The sequence below is a fragment of the Plasmodium gonderi genome (genome assembly GCF_002157705.1).
Source record: "Plasmodium gonderi DNA, contig: Chr13, whole genome shotgun sequence".
Classification (NCBI taxonomy): Eukaryota; Apicomplexa; class Aconoidasida; order Haemosporida; family Plasmodiidae; genus Plasmodium; species Plasmodium gonderi.
This window is the reverse complement of record NW_021628938.1, coordinates 106,870-126,503: the sequence shown is the minus strand read 5'-3', so window position 1 is coordinate 126,503 and position 19,634 is coordinate 106,870. Positions and strand designations below refer to the sequence as shown.

At 18.5% G+C, this 19,634-nt stretch overlaps 2 protein-coding genes across 2 annotated transcripts; both read left to right on the top strand.

Moving 5' to 3' along the window:
* Positions 1-4,518: 4,518 nt before the first annotated feature.
* On the top strand, positions 4,519-5,730 carry PGO_130100 (variable surface protein; the record flags this gene model as incomplete). Its single annotated transcript, XM_028689526.1, has 3 exons — positions 4,519-4,548; positions 4,731-5,264; positions 5,575-5,730. 3 exons carry the CDS (start codon positions 4,519-4,521, stop codon positions 5,728-5,730), a joined length of 720 nt encoding a protein of 239 aa, XP_028545327.1.
* An 11,257-nt stretch (positions 5,731-16,987) lies between these two features.
* Positions 16,988-18,296, top strand: PGO_130090 (variable surface protein; the record flags this gene model as incomplete). The annotated part of the gene is made up of 3 exons (XM_028689525.1): positions 16,988-17,008; positions 17,299-18,012; positions 18,141-18,296. The coding sequence occupies 3 exons, from the start codon at positions 16,988-16,990 to the stop codon at positions 18,294-18,296; spliced, it is 891 nt and encodes a 296-aa protein (XP_028545326.1).
* Between the last annotated feature and the right edge of the window lie 1,338 nt (positions 18,297-19,634).

Genomic DNA, 19,634 nt, shown 5'->3' with positions numbered 1-19,634 from the left:
TTACAAAATTTCAGTCAATTAAAATAACTGTCATATAATGATAATAAAATTTTATTTTAAATGTTATTCAATAAAAACATGAATAATATACGTAAACCATATTAATAAATATTGCGTTCTTTATGTTTTAATATACAATTACGCAGACAAATGTATTTTAAGTTTAAACTTCGTTCGTTTCAAATAAAAAAAAATAAAATAATATATAACTAATATAGCAACATATAAGGACAAGTGTAAAGGTAATAAATAAAGGATACAGATGATATAAATTACATCACTATGCATGGTAATATATTGTCATGTAATATTATAGGAAATTATACATTCCATTATTAAATATATACTAATAAATAATATTGAACAATATATGTTTTCATAACAGTTATAATATGCTATATTTAGAGGAAAATTATTTTCCATCCCTAATTTGTTCTATTAATGTTTACAATTATTTTTTTTATATTCGTTTCATTAGAGTGTAAAGGAACATAAATTATAAAATATCATATAATTAAGAGATTTTTTGTATATTTTTATTTTTTATGGCATTTTTTTTTTTTTTTTGAATTTTTATTAATGTATAAAATAATTAAATTTTACATAATTATTAAGTATTACTTTTAGTACATTCATTACTTATAAAAGTTAAGAATGTACATATATTTTTATATGAAAGCACATAATACTAAATTACTGTAACATATACGTCAAATTTTTGAATATGCTAAATAATGTGCATGACACATAATATATGATTATTTTAGACTTTTATATTATTTTATATATAGTTATATAAAAAATATAATTATATATATATGATTATATATTTTATTTAAAATATCTATTACCTATATAAATAGAAGTATAAAAAACGTACTATTCTTTTAGTAGAATTCAAATATAGTGAAATCATATTAGAATAAACAAAAAATAATTGCTTAAGTAACGTATAAGACACATAATATATTTATATAATTTGAAAAAAAAAAAGAAAGAAAAATTATATAACATAAAACATGATAACTAATAGCAGTATGTGGATACATATAACATAAAAATATATCCTAAATTATATAAACTGCAAAAAATATTCTTAGTAACCTTTTTATATATGAAATAAAAATGCTAATATTATTTTTAAAAATAATTATATATCATAATAATAGATATTATTTATGTTATTTATACAGTATACATAAATATGATGTGAAATATAATATAGTATAATAAGTAATATATTATTAATAACCATAATTATGCTTCCATAAAAATGTATATAGTACCTTTTTACAAGATGCAGTAGTATAAGAAAAATTTATATAATATTTTATTAATAATAACTAATCAAAAAAACGCATATATAATGCAATTAATAAGAGTATATAAACATGATTTTCTTCATTTTCTTGTTATTCTATATACATATTTATATTATCTCTAAATTATGTATTAAAGTATTTTTTTTGATTGAAAATTTATTATATATACTATTAAATTTGAATTACAGTAAGTGTACATTTTTAGATTAGAATTAATTATAAATATACTAATTATTGTGTAAAGAAATGAATTGTCTTATATAGATTAATAAAAGCATACATAATTGCAAGAAATATTGATGTAGAAAGATATATATTGTATATAAATTTAAACAATTGTAATAAAAGTAAAAAAAAATTATTTTGAATTTTCTACATGTTTCAGATATAAAAGTAATATATTTTAAATTTGATGAGGGTTGTATGATTAAAATGTATATACTATTTTTATTTTTAGGTGAAATGTTAATTTTTTATATATATTAAACAAAAAAAATAAGATAAAAAATAAGTTATTTTATTGCCATTGTGTATTATATAAATTTTTTCTTCTATATTATATTTATTTCACGTTATGATTTTATATAATCTAATGAATAACAGAACTTTTAAATAATATTAAACAATATCTATAATTGTAGCATTTATAGCATATTAATAATTTCTTTACTAAAAAATAATATGTCTATATTTCCCGTTTTATTTCTTAACTTTATAAATATAGCTAATTTTTATAATAATTTATTAAAGCCTTACTAATAATATAACACTAATTTGAATAAATATTTCAACTGAAAATAATGAATTGATTCCATCAGAAAAAAAATAATTCATATAAGAAATATTAGTAGTAACGTTCGATCATCTAAATGAGTTCCTTATAAAATTTTATATACAATGTATTTGATTGTACTTATTTCATTCAACGTATAAAATTCAATAAATTTATAAATACAATTTATTCACTAAATAAAATAAAAAAAAGTTCCCCTTAATAATAAGCAACATGTTTAAAAGAAGGATTTTTATTATGGTTTTATCAGCAGTTTTCACATGTGGTTTTGTAATAATTAATTTTTTACATGGTCTCTAATATTTTATTTGGAAAATGATAATCAACTCTTTTTAATCTCTTATACAAAAAATATATACTAATATAAACTTAGACATATCAATGAAAACTATTTATTCTACATTTTTTGTATTTTTATTTCTTTGTATAAATTTCATGTTATTTTTTTTTTCTATACAATATCTATATGTCATGGCGTTTAATATTTTGGTTATGTATATTTCGATTCGTTTCAATCATCGTGTTTATCTAACAATTATTTATAACTTACAAATATACATTTATGCTTATTATAGCTTTTATATAGGTATATGCCAAAAATATATTGAGATAAATATGAGGGTGCTATAAACATATATAATAATATATTAATCTTAAAGGTGTGTAAATTTTAAATATAATTTTTATTATAAAAATATTCGTATATACTATTATATTATCTCTTTATTTTGTTACGCTATGCACGTGTTAAAAGGATTAATATAATTATTTTAATAAATATTATTATCGTGATTTTTCCTTTCAAGATGTAAACATTTAATAATAATATAAAAATAAATAAGCGGAATACTTAAATTAATATATGAAAAAGCGATAATAATTACAATAAGTATAATAACATTAAATTCTCGACATTTTCTATTTCTGAATTATTTATATAAATTTATAACATTCAATTTATATTATATAATTGGAATCAAAAATATATTTAAACATATTTTTCATCAATATACACATCATACTACATATGAAGATAATTATATGATTAAATATATTTTTATTACAGTAAATATGAACTTTATAAAAATTCCACAATAACTTAAATATTTGTTAATATTAATGACTCATGAAGAAACAAAAAAAAAAAATTTTATGTCAAATTTCTTAGAATATATTTGACACTAAGATAAAAGAAAATATAGAAGGGTAATAATATTTTATATTATGTTTGTATATAAATGAATAATTTCTTCTTATAACAAATAAAATTCCATATATATTTTTAAAAATAATTGTTTTATATTAATGTTTATTATCCAAAGTTGTACTTATAATATTTTGTAAAAATTGTATAATTTAAGAATTTAAGATACTTAATAAAGCTTATTTCCTTATAAATATTTATAAAAAATACAATGAATTTAAAAGTACAATTATAAAAATATTACAAATATACATAAATATATCAACTTGTAATGAGCATTTTTATGCGTTCATATTTATCTAAAGAAATATATATTTCAGATATTATTTATTCCTCATATAATGAAATTAATAATTTATTATAAATAAGCGTATTATAATTGATAATCCAATTACAGTTTTTCATATATATATATATAAAATAATGTCCATATTTGTTTATACCTTTAATAGCATATATAATAAAATTATAAATGCATATTATATATATATAATATTTAATTACCCTGAAATAAAGTAAATAACATAAATATTAAATGTTTTTTTATTCATTTTTTAGAATTATCTAGGAGGTATAGAAAAGAGCAGAATAAATTATTTTATAACATAATATAAAATATGTCTATTATTTATTACATGAGATTAATTAAATTATAATATACAAAACAGTTAAGCATAAATGTTAATTATTAAATAAAACATGAAAATTTTATCATTTATATAGCACTGTATCTCTAAAACTCCTTACATTAAAGCTAAATCAATTATTACACATTATACAATAACAATTAAATATATATACATAAAAATACTATCATATAATTACTGATTATATTCATCTATATAAAATTTATGTCCATATATCGAAAAGTTATTTTAATATGATGGTATTATGTGCATAGTATCACTACAAATTTATAGATTTTTATTTAATGCTTTTATAATACTTTAATGTTCTAACTATTTTTATATATCATGAATTTGTATTTCAAATTGCTCAATTTATTCCAAACATATTAAATTACCACAATATAATATATAGTGGAAATTGAATAAAAATATAATTTAAAAAAAATAATATAAATTATATTAATTAATACATAAGTCTCTGCATTATATATCCAGAATAAATAAAAAATATTTTGTTATAATATTGTAAACAACAATATACCTTTTATTTGTGAATATGTATAAAACATAATGGATGACAAAATAAATGTTAACAAGGACGTATGTTTTTAATTATTATTTGATAATATTATATATAATTCAATATGAAAATACAATTATTTGTTAAAATGAAGAAAATTACATTTTCGTAAATATTTAATTTATATTTTTTACATATATTATAATTTTTATATTTATTTCGATTTTGTAGGAATATTCCCCATATGAAAAAAGAATATGAGTTCGCTGTAACACGTGATGGACAATTGCGGCATAAACTCTCAGGTGAATGCAGTGATTTTAATAATTACTTATTTAATAACTCAAAATTCTATTCTATGACGTTTTTTACAACTTGCCCCAAAGTAGGAGTCTACTTAGATCATATATTAAGAAATAAACTTCAGAAAAAACCTGATTTTAATACAAAGGCAAATTGCAATTATTTCTTTTACATATTGAAAAATGTAGTTCAAAATTATGGAGATAATTGTAGTACAACAGAAAACTGCTATTGTTATATGAGAACAAAGAAGAACCCCAATAAAATTTCATATCCTGCACAATTTTCTGATGTATGTAAGGAAGAGGATAATGTTAAAAAATATATTGATAAAGATTTATTTCACGTATTAAGGAGTCTTGACGAATTACATGACATTCTTAACAAATTAAAAACTGCTTCTAGTTCAAATTATTCTGATTTTGAAAAATTTAAAGGACATTTTAAATCATTAGAAGGGTGTAAATATAAAATCAATGGAAGCTTTAAATTAGTACTAGGCAATATTAATGAAGATTATATAAATTTTGGAAAGACATTACACAGTACTGAGCAAGGATAAAAAATATTAGATCTTCTTTATCCTCCAAAAACAAGTCAAGATATATTAGAAAAAACACCTATAACAGTAGAAACAAGAACCATCACAAACGCAAGAACAAACATATCAACTAACGTACCTACAAACATAGGAAACACAACCATCATTGTTGTTTTCACTTTTTCAATATTAATAATTTTATTTATTGAATATAATGTAATGTATAATTTTAATTTGTAAAAAATGTATTATATTAAAATAGTTTTTACAAATACATTTAAAATATTTATATGAAATAAATAACTCCTTCATAAAATATTATAATTTTAATTTACTTCAGTATACTAATTATGAATCTTATTTACAATCAAGAGTTAGGATGTTAAGAAAAATGTTAAAAAAAAATAATAAAAAATGATTCAATTTTATAGAATCATTTGAGAGAAAGCATCAAAATTTATATCACGGAAGATGCAAAATAGCTTATAGTACAGTCCAAGGCACTTAATAATTGTAATTTCATGTTCATATTAATTCAACATACCAAAGTTTAAGAAATAGAATAAAATTATTTTACTGAATTTTTGCAAACAAAAAAATTATACAATTAAGCAAAAATGAATTGGTTGATATAATTATAATATTTTCAACAAAATCTCTTAGATTATTTGTAATTTAATAGAATAAATATAAAAGAACTTTTAAATATTTATCAAATTATAAAATTTAATGATTGTTATGTTCAAATAACATGTAAAATTATTTATATATATATTTTAATAATTATAAAAATTTTTAACTAAATAAATAAATGTGTGTGTACATATTTTTAATATCTTAACAAATTTCATAAATTGTTAAAGGGCAATAAAACAATTGTTTCATATGTACACTTAAATGAAAAACATAAAAATATATAAAAATAAAAAATAAATGCATTATAAAATAAATATATAATATCATTTTATAATGTAGAAACTAAAAAAAAAAATAGTTAAAATAAAATGAATAACTTGAGTACTCAGATTTAGAAAAACCATTATACATAAAATGAGTATTAACTTTACTAATTAAGGAAATATTAATATAAAACCTGTCATGTTATAAATTGATATATATATATATATATATATAATAATAATAATAATAAGCAATTTAGTATGAAAAGAACGTATATTAATTATATTATTTAGTATATTTTTGAATTAATTTTATTTATATTCAGTACATATATCTAAAATATTCTCTTAATTTATTAAATTTATAACTAATATGCTCATATATTTTCTATAATATGTGAAGTATTTATATGAATATTTTTTTATTGAACATATTTTTGTGTTAAACAATTCAATCTATCTTATTAAAGTGCAATCTGTATTTACAAAAAATAACTAAAATTAATATATTTCAATGAATATTAATGTGTGGGGAATACATTAAATTCATTCATTTTGAATAGATAATGTGGTATATATTAGTGTGCTTCATGATGAGATTGCTATATATCATAAATAAAAATATTATTTTTATTGTTTTTTATAATATAATTCTTTAGTAATTTTTATGTTTATACTAAATCAGGTTAAATATATATATTTTTTTTTATTTTGTAATATTTACTTGTAATAATATATTTCTCCAATTGCATTAATGAAATTTATCATGTATTTATATAATATAAACTAGAACATAGTTTTTCAACAGAAGAAACATGGTTATACATCAAAATTTTATATCAATAGTATGAAAATAAATATCATGCAGATTTGAACGATTATATATATTTGAAACTTATAGAATTCATTTTAAATTTCTTATATGCAAATGCGTTATAGTAATCATTTGTATAAAAATTGATGACCCTGAAAATAATTTATTGGGTTATGTTTAAATAAAGACCTTTATATAAACAAAATTCTGAGAATGTAATATATCTTTTAAATTATATATATCTTTTTTAAATAAATTAATTCTTTATGGGAATGATGCTATGTTATATCTTACAAATAAAATTAAAAAAATATATATTATTTTATTTTTACTTTTTAAAATAATAAGTATAATCGATTAAGTATGTTTTACGCTTACCTCTATAAATGTATAATATTTAAAATACCATACGAAAATAAACAAGAATATGAACCTATGTAACACGAAAGGGATCATTAATATATAAATTAAAATTATGCCATACATAAAATGTTGCAATTGAGAGAAAAAAAACATATTGAAAAAATTATAATCCAAAAAACCTGGGTATAATAGGGATGTACATTAAAAATAATCCATGTATTCCTTAATAAATATGCATATCTTACAGCTAATTTGTTTCAAGAGAGTTTTTTGATATTTTTATAATACGTACATTTTTAGTGCTATTCATAATTCATTTTTTAAACAATTACATTTATACAAAAATTATTGAAGCTTGAAAAGTGTCTTAAGTAAATTCAAGGATTATGGTTAAAAATATATAGATAATAAAGTGTTACAAACGAATTTCAAGGAACCCTATAAAAGACAAGTAAATTCCTATTAAAAAAATGTTCTATTTTTATAAAATATTATTACTTTAGAGTTACAAACTCATACATTATTTACTATACGTATAAAGAATTGTGAATTGATTATAATAATAAATATATTGAAAATATTATACTTATTTATCCATTAGTTTTGTATAGTCAATATTACGTCTGTGAATTAAAACAAGTGTACTAAGAAACCATCATCTTCCACTTATTTTATTGCAAATTCAAAAGATTTGAAAGTTGTGAAATATGTGCTTGAATATTTAAAAAAATTAGTGACCTCAAATATAACAACATTCTAATGAAAAGGATTAGAAAAGATATTGCGAATAAGTTATATCTACTCATTCTATATTTGGATGTTATTAAATTTATATTTCCACATATATTTTAGGAGATCACTTTTGGATTTAATTAGAAACTTCATAAAATGTGAATAAGAGCTACTTCTACATATTTTTTGATATTAGTAATCTGAAATAAAAATTATTGTGTAATATTCAAAAATATTAGCACAATTTTTAACAAGTAGACGGAAGTTTATATTTAATTGCTTAATCTGATGTTGCGGACGATTAGACTGTGCTAATTTTTATATTACCTAACTATCTAAATATACAGATATTGAAATATAAAATTTTCCGGTATTTTCTATATAAAGTAAATAATATAACATTATTTTTGTCTAATTCACAAATATATTTGAATGTAACATATGTAATATCAAATTAAATGCCTATAAAATAGAAATTTTATTCCTTTTTTGCACAAACGTTTTGTATTTTTTACTTCACACCATGCATCATTGTATTATAGGAAAAAAATATGAAAAACTATAAGAATCATATTTTTTAGGAAAGTCCTAAAAAATATAGCAACAAAGTTGTTCCAAAAATGCCATAGGTGTTCTTGGAAAACGAAATAAATTAATATTTCTTTTACTGCAATAAATTATTACTTGAAGCTAATTCTAATTATTTATATTTTGTAGTTTTGATTTTTTATTATAAGTGCAATATAACTGCATTATATACTGGACTTTATTTAATATAAAAAAAAGTAGTTATATATATAATTTAATAAATGAGTATTCTGATCCTTTGAATGGTTTACTTATGTTTACATAAATTATTTTTACTTTTAATTATAGAAAAACATAATAATTCTACTTCGTTCACTTCTTTGAATATACATAATCATTTATATGACATATTCAGTTCTATTTTTTTATTTTATTTTTTTTACATATTCCTTAGTTAGCACATTGAATTGTATATGTAAAGAAAGTTATTTCTATATATTTTTATATATAGAATTTTCTGCAATTTTTCTATAACTTAGGAAAAATATATAGCATGTGCAATATATTTCGATTTATTACAAGTGTTCTTATTTAGAAATATTGAATAATTACGGTGGAAAATAAAGTATATCATAAATAATATAACACATACATGTATTTTAAATTAATTCTGAACAATTGAAATTTTTTTATAAACTTATATTTAACAAAACAAATGTAAATTTTATTTTGTTTACTTATATTTCTTAATATGTTATTACTTGAATTCAATAATTTATTATAATGATGTGGAAGAGTTCATATGAATATGTCAATTTCTTTTATTTGATTTTGTATTCTTTATTTTAATGAATTATATTAAACGGGAATCATTGTGTAAATAATTCTGTCTTCAACATATTTCTTATTTCAATGTTATTAAGTTATATTTATATACTCATAAATGTTTTGTAGCAAGGTAGAATATAAGATGCAAAATTAAAGAAGAATAAAAAAATTTATTGTTCTTTTGTGTAAAGATGTACTTTAATTAATTATTGCAAATTATATACTTGATAATATATCCTTGCAAATTTTATCTAATATATCCTATATTTGTAAAATAGCATCTATATTTAAATATATCTAAATGAATCATTAGAATTTATATTCATGATTTATATAAGATTTTGAAGTTTTCCTTGCCTTCTCTAATTTTATACAACTGAAAATTTATATAATATATATATTTGTAGAGTGAGAGTGAGAGACAAAAAGAGAAAATATACATTATTTTTGTCATATATATTAACATATAATTTATCATAATTTTCTTACATATATTTGAATTAATATATGAAAATATAAGTGTTAATTCTAATGATAGTACATAAAATATGCTAAATTTTAAAACAACTTAATGTCATCATATATATCGTTTTTTTTTTAAAGTTATAAAATAATATTCACTTTGCAATAGTTATATAGATTATTAACTTTTTCAATTTTTTAGAAATATATATAAAAAAATTAAATTAATTAAAAAAAAACATTAATTTAAATAATTTTTTTTTTTTTGCTTCATTAAACATTATAAAATTAATTGCCATATATTTTTTTTAAACCTTATTCAATTTTAGAAAATATCATAGATAAATATTTTAGTGTTTTTTAATAGTATGCGTTATTAATAGAATTTCTGTTTCTCCATCTATTCCATTAATGTACCTAAACATATACGAGTATGTAGTTAATAATAAATTATTATTAAGCTAAAACGTATACATACTATTAATAACTTCATACATAATTTAATACGTGTGTTATTTTGTTTCACAATTTAAACGAATAATTATTTATATAAATGAAATATATATTAACTATTACAAATATATTAATAAGATTAGAATTGTAACAATATTATACATAAATAAATCTATATAATAATATGATGATATAATGTTCTTAAAGAAAATTTATGATGAGAGAAATAAAATTAATATATATACTTAAATTATTAGCTAATAACATAACTTTAGTACAATCTATTCATAATATACAAATAGAAGAACAATTATCAGGGAGAATAAGAATATATATGTTTTTCCTTAATGGAAATTGTACATGGATTGAAGCTATGATGTATACAAACAAAAAACATTTTTTATGTCATAGACGGGAATAACATAATAATAAGAATTAAATACATTAAAAGTATAAAAATGTTTTAATAAAGCATAAATTATTTTTGGGTGTAATTTTATATAAAACACGATAAAATTTATTTATATGAACAAATGTTAAAATTATATATTTAAGTAAATTGCATGTTACGTGTGCAAGCAACAATTATTAGTACACTATAAATAAAAGAGATTTATATTTTATTTTATATAAAAATAAATCCACTGCGAATACATGATTTTAAAGTAAAAAATAATATGAATATATTTAGTCATGAACTCGTTATATATTAATTTTAATTTTATAATAATTTTAAAGATTGCGTTAAAAAAAAAAAATATGGGGATTATATGTATTATAAAAAAATTATGAAATGATAAATATATAATAATATTCAAAAAAGAATATTTATTTTTTTATATTATATTAAAAAATATATTTACATATAAAGAATTCTTTTCTCATTTAAAATTTTTTACTTTTATTTATTTAAAATTTTGAAACAAAAAATAGTATTAATAATTTATTTATATATAATTTTATTATATATTTTTAATGAACATTTAACACTATATGTAACACTTTTTATAAATATTATTCCTATGTGAATAATCTTATATGATTAAATTTATTAAATACATCCTTATTCATTTTACAATTATATGTGAATTATGATAGACTATGCATTTTCAGTTTAATAAAATTTTTTTAAAATTTAAAGAAATAATTATTTCGTAAAAGGTAAAAGAAGAATTTAATCATAAATTTGTTACGAGTATTACCATAAATATGGAAACATTAGTGAGTAGCAACATAATAGTAAAGACGTGATTTTATTTTCTTTTTAATATTCTTACTTTTTTTTTTTTAAAGGTAAATGATATCCTTGTAATGAATGTGTAATCTGTTAATTGTTAATAATAATTGAAGTTTTTCTTTTTCCTGACGATTATTTCTTTTTATATTTTTTCATTTTTTTTTTTAGTTTTTATATTATTCTTTTTTGTATATATGTTGCATATATTTAAAAAGGCAGTATTCTCCATATAAACAATTGAATGTATATCTTAACAGATTATTGGCACAATCTAAGGGTAAAAAAAAGAAATGAACACAGAGAATTGAGAGGAATCTATTGGGATAATAAAATGGCTAAGAAAATAAAAAATGAAGGAGACACACCAATATATTCAAACATAATGAAAAAGAAATCGAATGATTTGTACTCCTGTATTCAATGTTATAATGATGGATACGCTAAAAGAATATGGTTAGGAGTGTTGTACACTTTTTACGAAAAAAAATATTCGATATTCATAATCAAATGTATAGAAATAGAAAATGAAATTATAGTAAAAATAAATTATACATAAAATATGGAATAAGACTAATTTTCCTGTGCCTATTTTCATTATTTGTAATAATTCTTCCCGTATTAGATATTATTAACGGTAGTAGTTCTGGGAATAGCTGAGATCCAAATACAATTGTGGCTATTTCAGGAGTATCCAAATCTGTGTATATATCTAATGGTGTATTCTTTTTGTATTAACGTATGTAATTTTGTCAGCTGCTATTTACATGATAATAAAAGTAGTAAAATATAAAGGATTAAAATAGTGGCAAGGTTTAAAGAATTATTCTGGAATTACAAAAATGTTTTAAGTAAAATGTAATGTTAAAAAATATATAAAGAAATAAAATATTTTTGGAATATAATGTATAATTCTAAATTGATAATATAATTGCTTTAAGAAAAAGGTTTATACAAATCACCAAAAATAATATACATTATATTTTATTTATATATATATATATATATATATATATATATAAATATTCCTATTTTGTCTTCGAGCAATTAGCTTAAAATAAATTGTATTAAAAGATTAAAATATAAATTGTGTTTTTATTCAGATTTATTATAATGTCATTTTATACGATCACGTACTTATAAATGTTTTGAAGTACGCATTTATGTACGAAATGTACATTGATGAATTCATGCCTTTTTAATTATTTCCCTCCTTATTTTTAATATAAATGTGTGATTAGTATTAATAAATATATAAAACATAATTTATTATAATATTAGATTTATCTTTTTTACCTTTAATTATAATATCTTTTATATTATTTAACTAATTTACAAATAATATATTATCGATTGTACTGAATAAATATATTTCATTCTTTATATAAGGTACTTGTGACTGTTATTTATCTGAAGATAACAAAATAAACGTATATTTTATTAAAAAAAAATTTTAATATATTAAAGAAAAATATTTATTTTTTTGGTAATAATAGAATTTACGAAGATAACCTTAGTGAATTTATTTTTTTATAAACTATTAAAAAATAATATATTCATATATGAAAATATGCTATTATTAGCTATTTTTATAATAAGAGTGTTGTATATACTTATGTTATTATATTATTATCTCTCCATTTAGTTAATTAATAGATTATATTTCTCATAATTGAGTGTAATATATATTGTTAACACATTACATTCCTTTATATATATGTATAATTATATAAGCTATTATATAAAATCATTCCTTTACTAATATTGATAAAATAGTTTATTCAATATTATATGTCTTGTGTAAAAAATTTTCTAAATATATTTGAAATTTTTGATACTTATATATTCACTAATATTGTTTACAAATTTTTATTCATACAATGTAGAATTCACTCCCCTGTATAGTCAATCACATAAAAATTTTTAAAAGCATTATTTTCTAATGATATATTTGTATTATATATATTCGAAAAAATGAAATGCTCAGTGCTATGTAGTGCTGTATGTATTTTATGCTATATATAAGAATTAGTATATTCTTGATTGTTTATTTTATGAGATTCATCATATAATTTCAACTTTACTTATTCATGCAATATCCATGAACCAAATATAATATTACTACATTAATAATTGATTTGTATGCACAATAAAGGATATATATAATATAAGTATATTATGTAAGCAATTAATAATATAATTTTATAAGTAGTAATACTCTAATGATTTTATAAATATATACATAGTAAAAAGAAAATTTATTCTAGTCTAATATACAAACAAATATTAATTGTGGAAAAAAATTTTATCTTTGTAGTGAAGTGAGATAATTATTAGTGAAGTATTGCATCTTATTTTAGCAAAATAATTTGAGATTATATTTTTTAATTCTTAAGTACGTTATACAAATCATTACTAAATATACTTAAAAGGTTAAATTATCAGATCCTTATATATATATTAAATGAAATTGTACCTTAATCCCCAAAACAATTTTGAACTCTATAATGAATTTTATTTAAATTATTATTTATAAATTTTACATATTTATGTAATTATTTGATCAATAAAATTTATTTAATAATTATATACATATTTTTGATTATAATTATAGTAATTTTAGTTAAATTGCTGTGAATTATTTATTTTATTTAATTTGTTTTTGATTGGTTTTGCTTCATATATACTTTCATAGTTATATTAACAACAAAGAATATCTTATGCATGACTTTTTTATATAATATTCAGTTTTCTGGACAAATTATATTATAATATTCTAAATGATATACAATTGGGATTATACATTTTCTAAATTTTGTAAAATTATAACAATAAATTTATCAGTAATGTATGTAATGTTCTTTAATATATTTTATTGAAAATATTAGATACAATGTTATATTTTCTCTGACACAAGCTTTATATTTATGCATTGAAAAAAGCATTTTTTAGCTAATTACATGAATTTTCAATTGGTATTTTTTCACTTCTTTTAAAATATATAATAATTTATTATTATTCGAGTTTTTTATCATAATGAACACAGATTTGGAGACAATTTAATAGATACAACTAAATAGAATCTCATATATGAAAATAATAATTATCGAATAATAAAATTTCTCTATTATATTCTTTTTACACATAATGTATATTTATCCGTTTTTTAACACATATTTACATTTGAGAGCAATTATATTTCTATTAGTAACTACCAGAATAATTAAAAATTATTAAATTTATATTTATTATTTCATTATTCATTGCTAATTTTATATTGTATAATTATATCGATGCATATTGCAGATGTTTCCTGAGGAAATTTTTGTAATAAAAATTATTTTCTCTGCAAATGTAAGATGATAATTCATGATACAATATCACTATTCTATAATTCCCTTTGATTCATGTTTTTTTTTTCATTTAACACGTGATGTATATTTAATTTTTTTATAAATCCATAAAAGATTATTATCAATGGATAATAATTATGCGTCAAATAATTATTACTTTTTTTTTCCAATATATCAAATTTTTATTCATTTCATAAATGTATAATTTATATAAATTATGTCCTTATTATTGCTTAATGAATTTTTTTCAACATTATGCATGTGAAGAAATATGTGGATCTGTAACACATATCTCCACGAAGTATATTCCTATTTCATCAAACATATAGTTTCCATTTCTTATATAATCAACGTGAATTTTTGTATGAATACATTTTCCTTCAGTATAAACATAGAAATAAAAAAACGTGTTGTAAATGTTTATGCGAAAATTTCATTTATGTTGTATTTTAATTCTTTATCAAAAAGATAGTTCTTTTATATACTTATTTCTTTATATGATTTTTATACATATTACAGTTTATATTGTGAAAAATAAATACAAACTCTTCTCAAAATAATTATTTTAATATATTCATAACATCCAAAATTATCTTTATAATAAAATAAGTTTAACAAATATTTTATTATAATTTATGACGAATATTAAATTTAATAATTACACCTTTAATGATGAATTCAACGTATTTACTTTTCAATTATAAATAAGATTACATTTTTATTGTAAATATAATTAGTACATTGAAAAAATTAAAATTTCTAGTTAATATTAAAAAAATGTAGTTGTTTCATAGCTGTACATATTGATTTATCTAAGAAATTATTTATTAATTTTTCTAATAGGAAATGTTAATTAAATTATTCTTTTAAAAATACAATTTCCATAAAAATTGAGTACATATATAATACAATTGTTTCAATTTATTATTTGATATATTTTATAAATATGTACATTTTTATTGTTGATCGGATTATAAAGAATAATTCAAGCAAAATAAGAAACCTCTACCGCACAAAAATTATTTGTTATAATATGCGGGAACATCGTAATAATAATTTTCACACACCTTTAATTTTTTAATTATTTAATAGAAAAAATATCATAAGTATTAATATATTCTAAACTCTGTGTCATTGGTTGATAATAATGTGAATAAATAATTTTAATTGAAATAGCACCCAAAATGAATATTAAATATATGAAATGTGATAAAAGGTAATTTAGTCTTAAAAAATCCCAAATGATAAATACTATGTAATTACATTGTATAATAAATATAATAACTCATATATAATATAACGTTTTTCTTTTTTATATATATTTTATTTTAAATATACGTAATAACATAGATCTAAAAATTACCGACTAATATTCTATAATAAATAATGAAATTCATATAGATGCCTAAATATTTTTGTGAATTAGTTTATTTATAATACTCTTAAAGTTACATTTTAAAATAAATATTTTTATTATATATATATATAAACATATATATATATTTATAATATTGGATTAATTATGACAATATTCTCATAATAATATCTATATATTATTAAATCATTCATATATATCCTTCATACAATATAAATATATTTATTGGAAATTATACTACATCATTTTATGAGACTTTAATATATTTTATATGACAGTAATAAATATTCATGTAATATAATTATTATCTATTTTAACATATTATGTGAATTATGATAAGTTATATAAACCATAATAAATACTGAGATATGGAAAATAAACTTAGATAAATATAATTTTGTATATATGTAAGCAAATCACAAATGTTATCACTACATTTCTATTTTTAATTGACAATTTCAATAAAATTGCATATTATATGTGGTCGGATACATGCAGAGTTACATTTTAACAGGCTATATATATATTTTTAAAATAAAGTACAAATAATTTTTATATATGAATTCATATATTTATGATAATATGTTGTATATCGAAGATTTATACTACCTCATATAAATCTTTATATAAATTAATGATAAAGAGATTATATAGTGTTATAACGTCAATTTTATATCTATAAAAATGTGAAAATGTATACTACCTTTTTTTCTATTCCTCAGTGTTAAAAATATATGTTATTATATTTTTATTCTTCTTTATTTTATTTAGTTCACTCATTCTAGTATATATAATTATCTGATATGGAAAAAATAACTGTACTTCGATAAATATAATATATAAAACACATTATAATATTTGTATATTAACATTTCTTTACGAATTATTAAATTATTTCAACAGAATTAATTTTTTATAATATAATTATCTTATATTTTTTCCTAGATCGCTTTCGTAGATTCATTATATGAATATGGCTTATTATTGAAATCTTATACAACTAATTCCTCAGGGAACTTCAATGATCAGTGCACAAATATAAGCAAAATATTTTCGAATGATTTACAGTCAAATGTTAATGCAATATGCACGAAGGTTATGTCATATTTAGAAAATATTCATAAGACTAGTGATAATAGATTAATAACGTCTAGTTGTATATATTTGTACTACTGGATATATGAAGAATTTAAGAAACAGGAAAAAGATAACAGCATATATACCAAAATGATTTATGATTTGTTAATTATGGTATATAATAATAGAGGTAATATATCTATTTGCAATAATTACGCGAAAACTATATTTAACGATGAAGAAATGTTAAAACTAAAAGACATATATGACATGGTCACTATATTACATGATTTAAATAAAGAAGGTGCATGTTCTAATGAAGAAAAACCTAATTGTACCAATCAATGTTTTAATACATATATTAAATATGAAGCAGAATGTAAATTCAATAATGATCATTATTTTTGTAAAATATTAAATGATTTTAGAAATGCATATAACACAAAATTAAGAAATTTATCTGGTGCTAATATACATTACAAACTGTTGCCTTCCTTCCATACATATAACATAAAACTTACTGTTATAATTCCAGTTCTTGTGGCATTAATAACATCTGTTATATTATTTATGTTGTATAAAGTTAATATTGTTTGTATTTATACATATTTATAATTAGGAAAATATTTGTATTCAATTTTAAAAAATATGCAATTTATCTTATAAAAGATTGCATATTTAATGTATTTATTTTGTCTACATAAAATTAGTTCACTGCATTTGGATCATACATTAGCCAAAGTATAATAAGAGAAAAGAATGTGTTCAATGTTATTGCAAAAAAAAGGAATATATTAGAACAATCAGATATATCCAGCAATATTCCAAATAACAGGAAATATAATGTATATTATAATTTTACCTAATATACTAGAAACTACATAAATCCAAGGAAATATTTTATTTAGAATAAATATAATGCACTGTAATGATGTTATATGAAAAAATATTCTACTATTAATTCAACATATTAAGGAATTAATTCGTAAAGTAATGAATAACATATAAATTTGTAATTTTAATGTAATATAACTTCAATATAAGAGAAATAATAATGTTGAAAACATTATTCACTAATAGAAAAAATCATAAATATATGTATTTCAAACAAATGACATGCTTTCCTTACACATATAAGTTGTGTTTTGCAATAATACGCATTATTTTATTTATAAAAACATATAATATATAAATAAGAATAATTTACTGTATTGTATAACATAATGATAAATATGAAATTTAATAATTCTGTAGAAAATTAACACATATAATATCTGCTATTAATGCATTTATATTACACTATTGTAACCAATTTTAATCAAGAAATGAAAAAAATAATAATAATTAAATAATTAGAGGATATATTTAATGGAATTATTAAAAAAAAACAATTATAAATTATCGAGAAATATGATTCAGTAGAGCACAATTTTCAGATAATTTATGTGTATATTAAAATCTACCAAACCTGAAGCTATGGTACAATGATTTCCCCATAATCTGATATAATATTAAACATATTCATATATTACAAATATAAAATGAATAAATTTTTATATAATATTTATAAATATGTTGTAATTACGTGTCTTATATAAATGGTGCGTTTATTAGTTTATTATAATAACATTAGGTAAAAGAGATTTCACAGTAAACGTTTTTCGTACTAATAGGATAAAAATATATATTTGCGATATATTCCATTTTTATTGTACAGAAACTCCTTATATTCAATTCCGCTCGAATATGTATTTTTATAATTATTATCACTTCATTTATTTATTTATATTTTTTAAGTATATTTTCATTTTTATGTATTCTATATATTTTTTCAATGTCCTATTTAAGTCATAAACGAATATTGTGATTATAATTTTGAACATTTATATACACTATTGTTATGTGTTTTTATTATGAAATTTTCTCTGATAAGTATGTAATATTAACCATTTTTTTCAGCATATAATGGTGAATGTTCATAATTTCTAAAGATATTTGTATTCTTTAAATACTTCCTCGCCATATATTTTGTATAATATGTGTTATAAAAAAACTTTTTTATTTTGGTAGCCTATAATAAAATATAAATTAAAAAAATATATATGCACAGATGGTTCTTATAGTTTTATTCTTCAATTAAACAAAACATCTGTTAAAAAATATTCATAATATATTATAAAAATTTTATATTACGTTTAATAAAA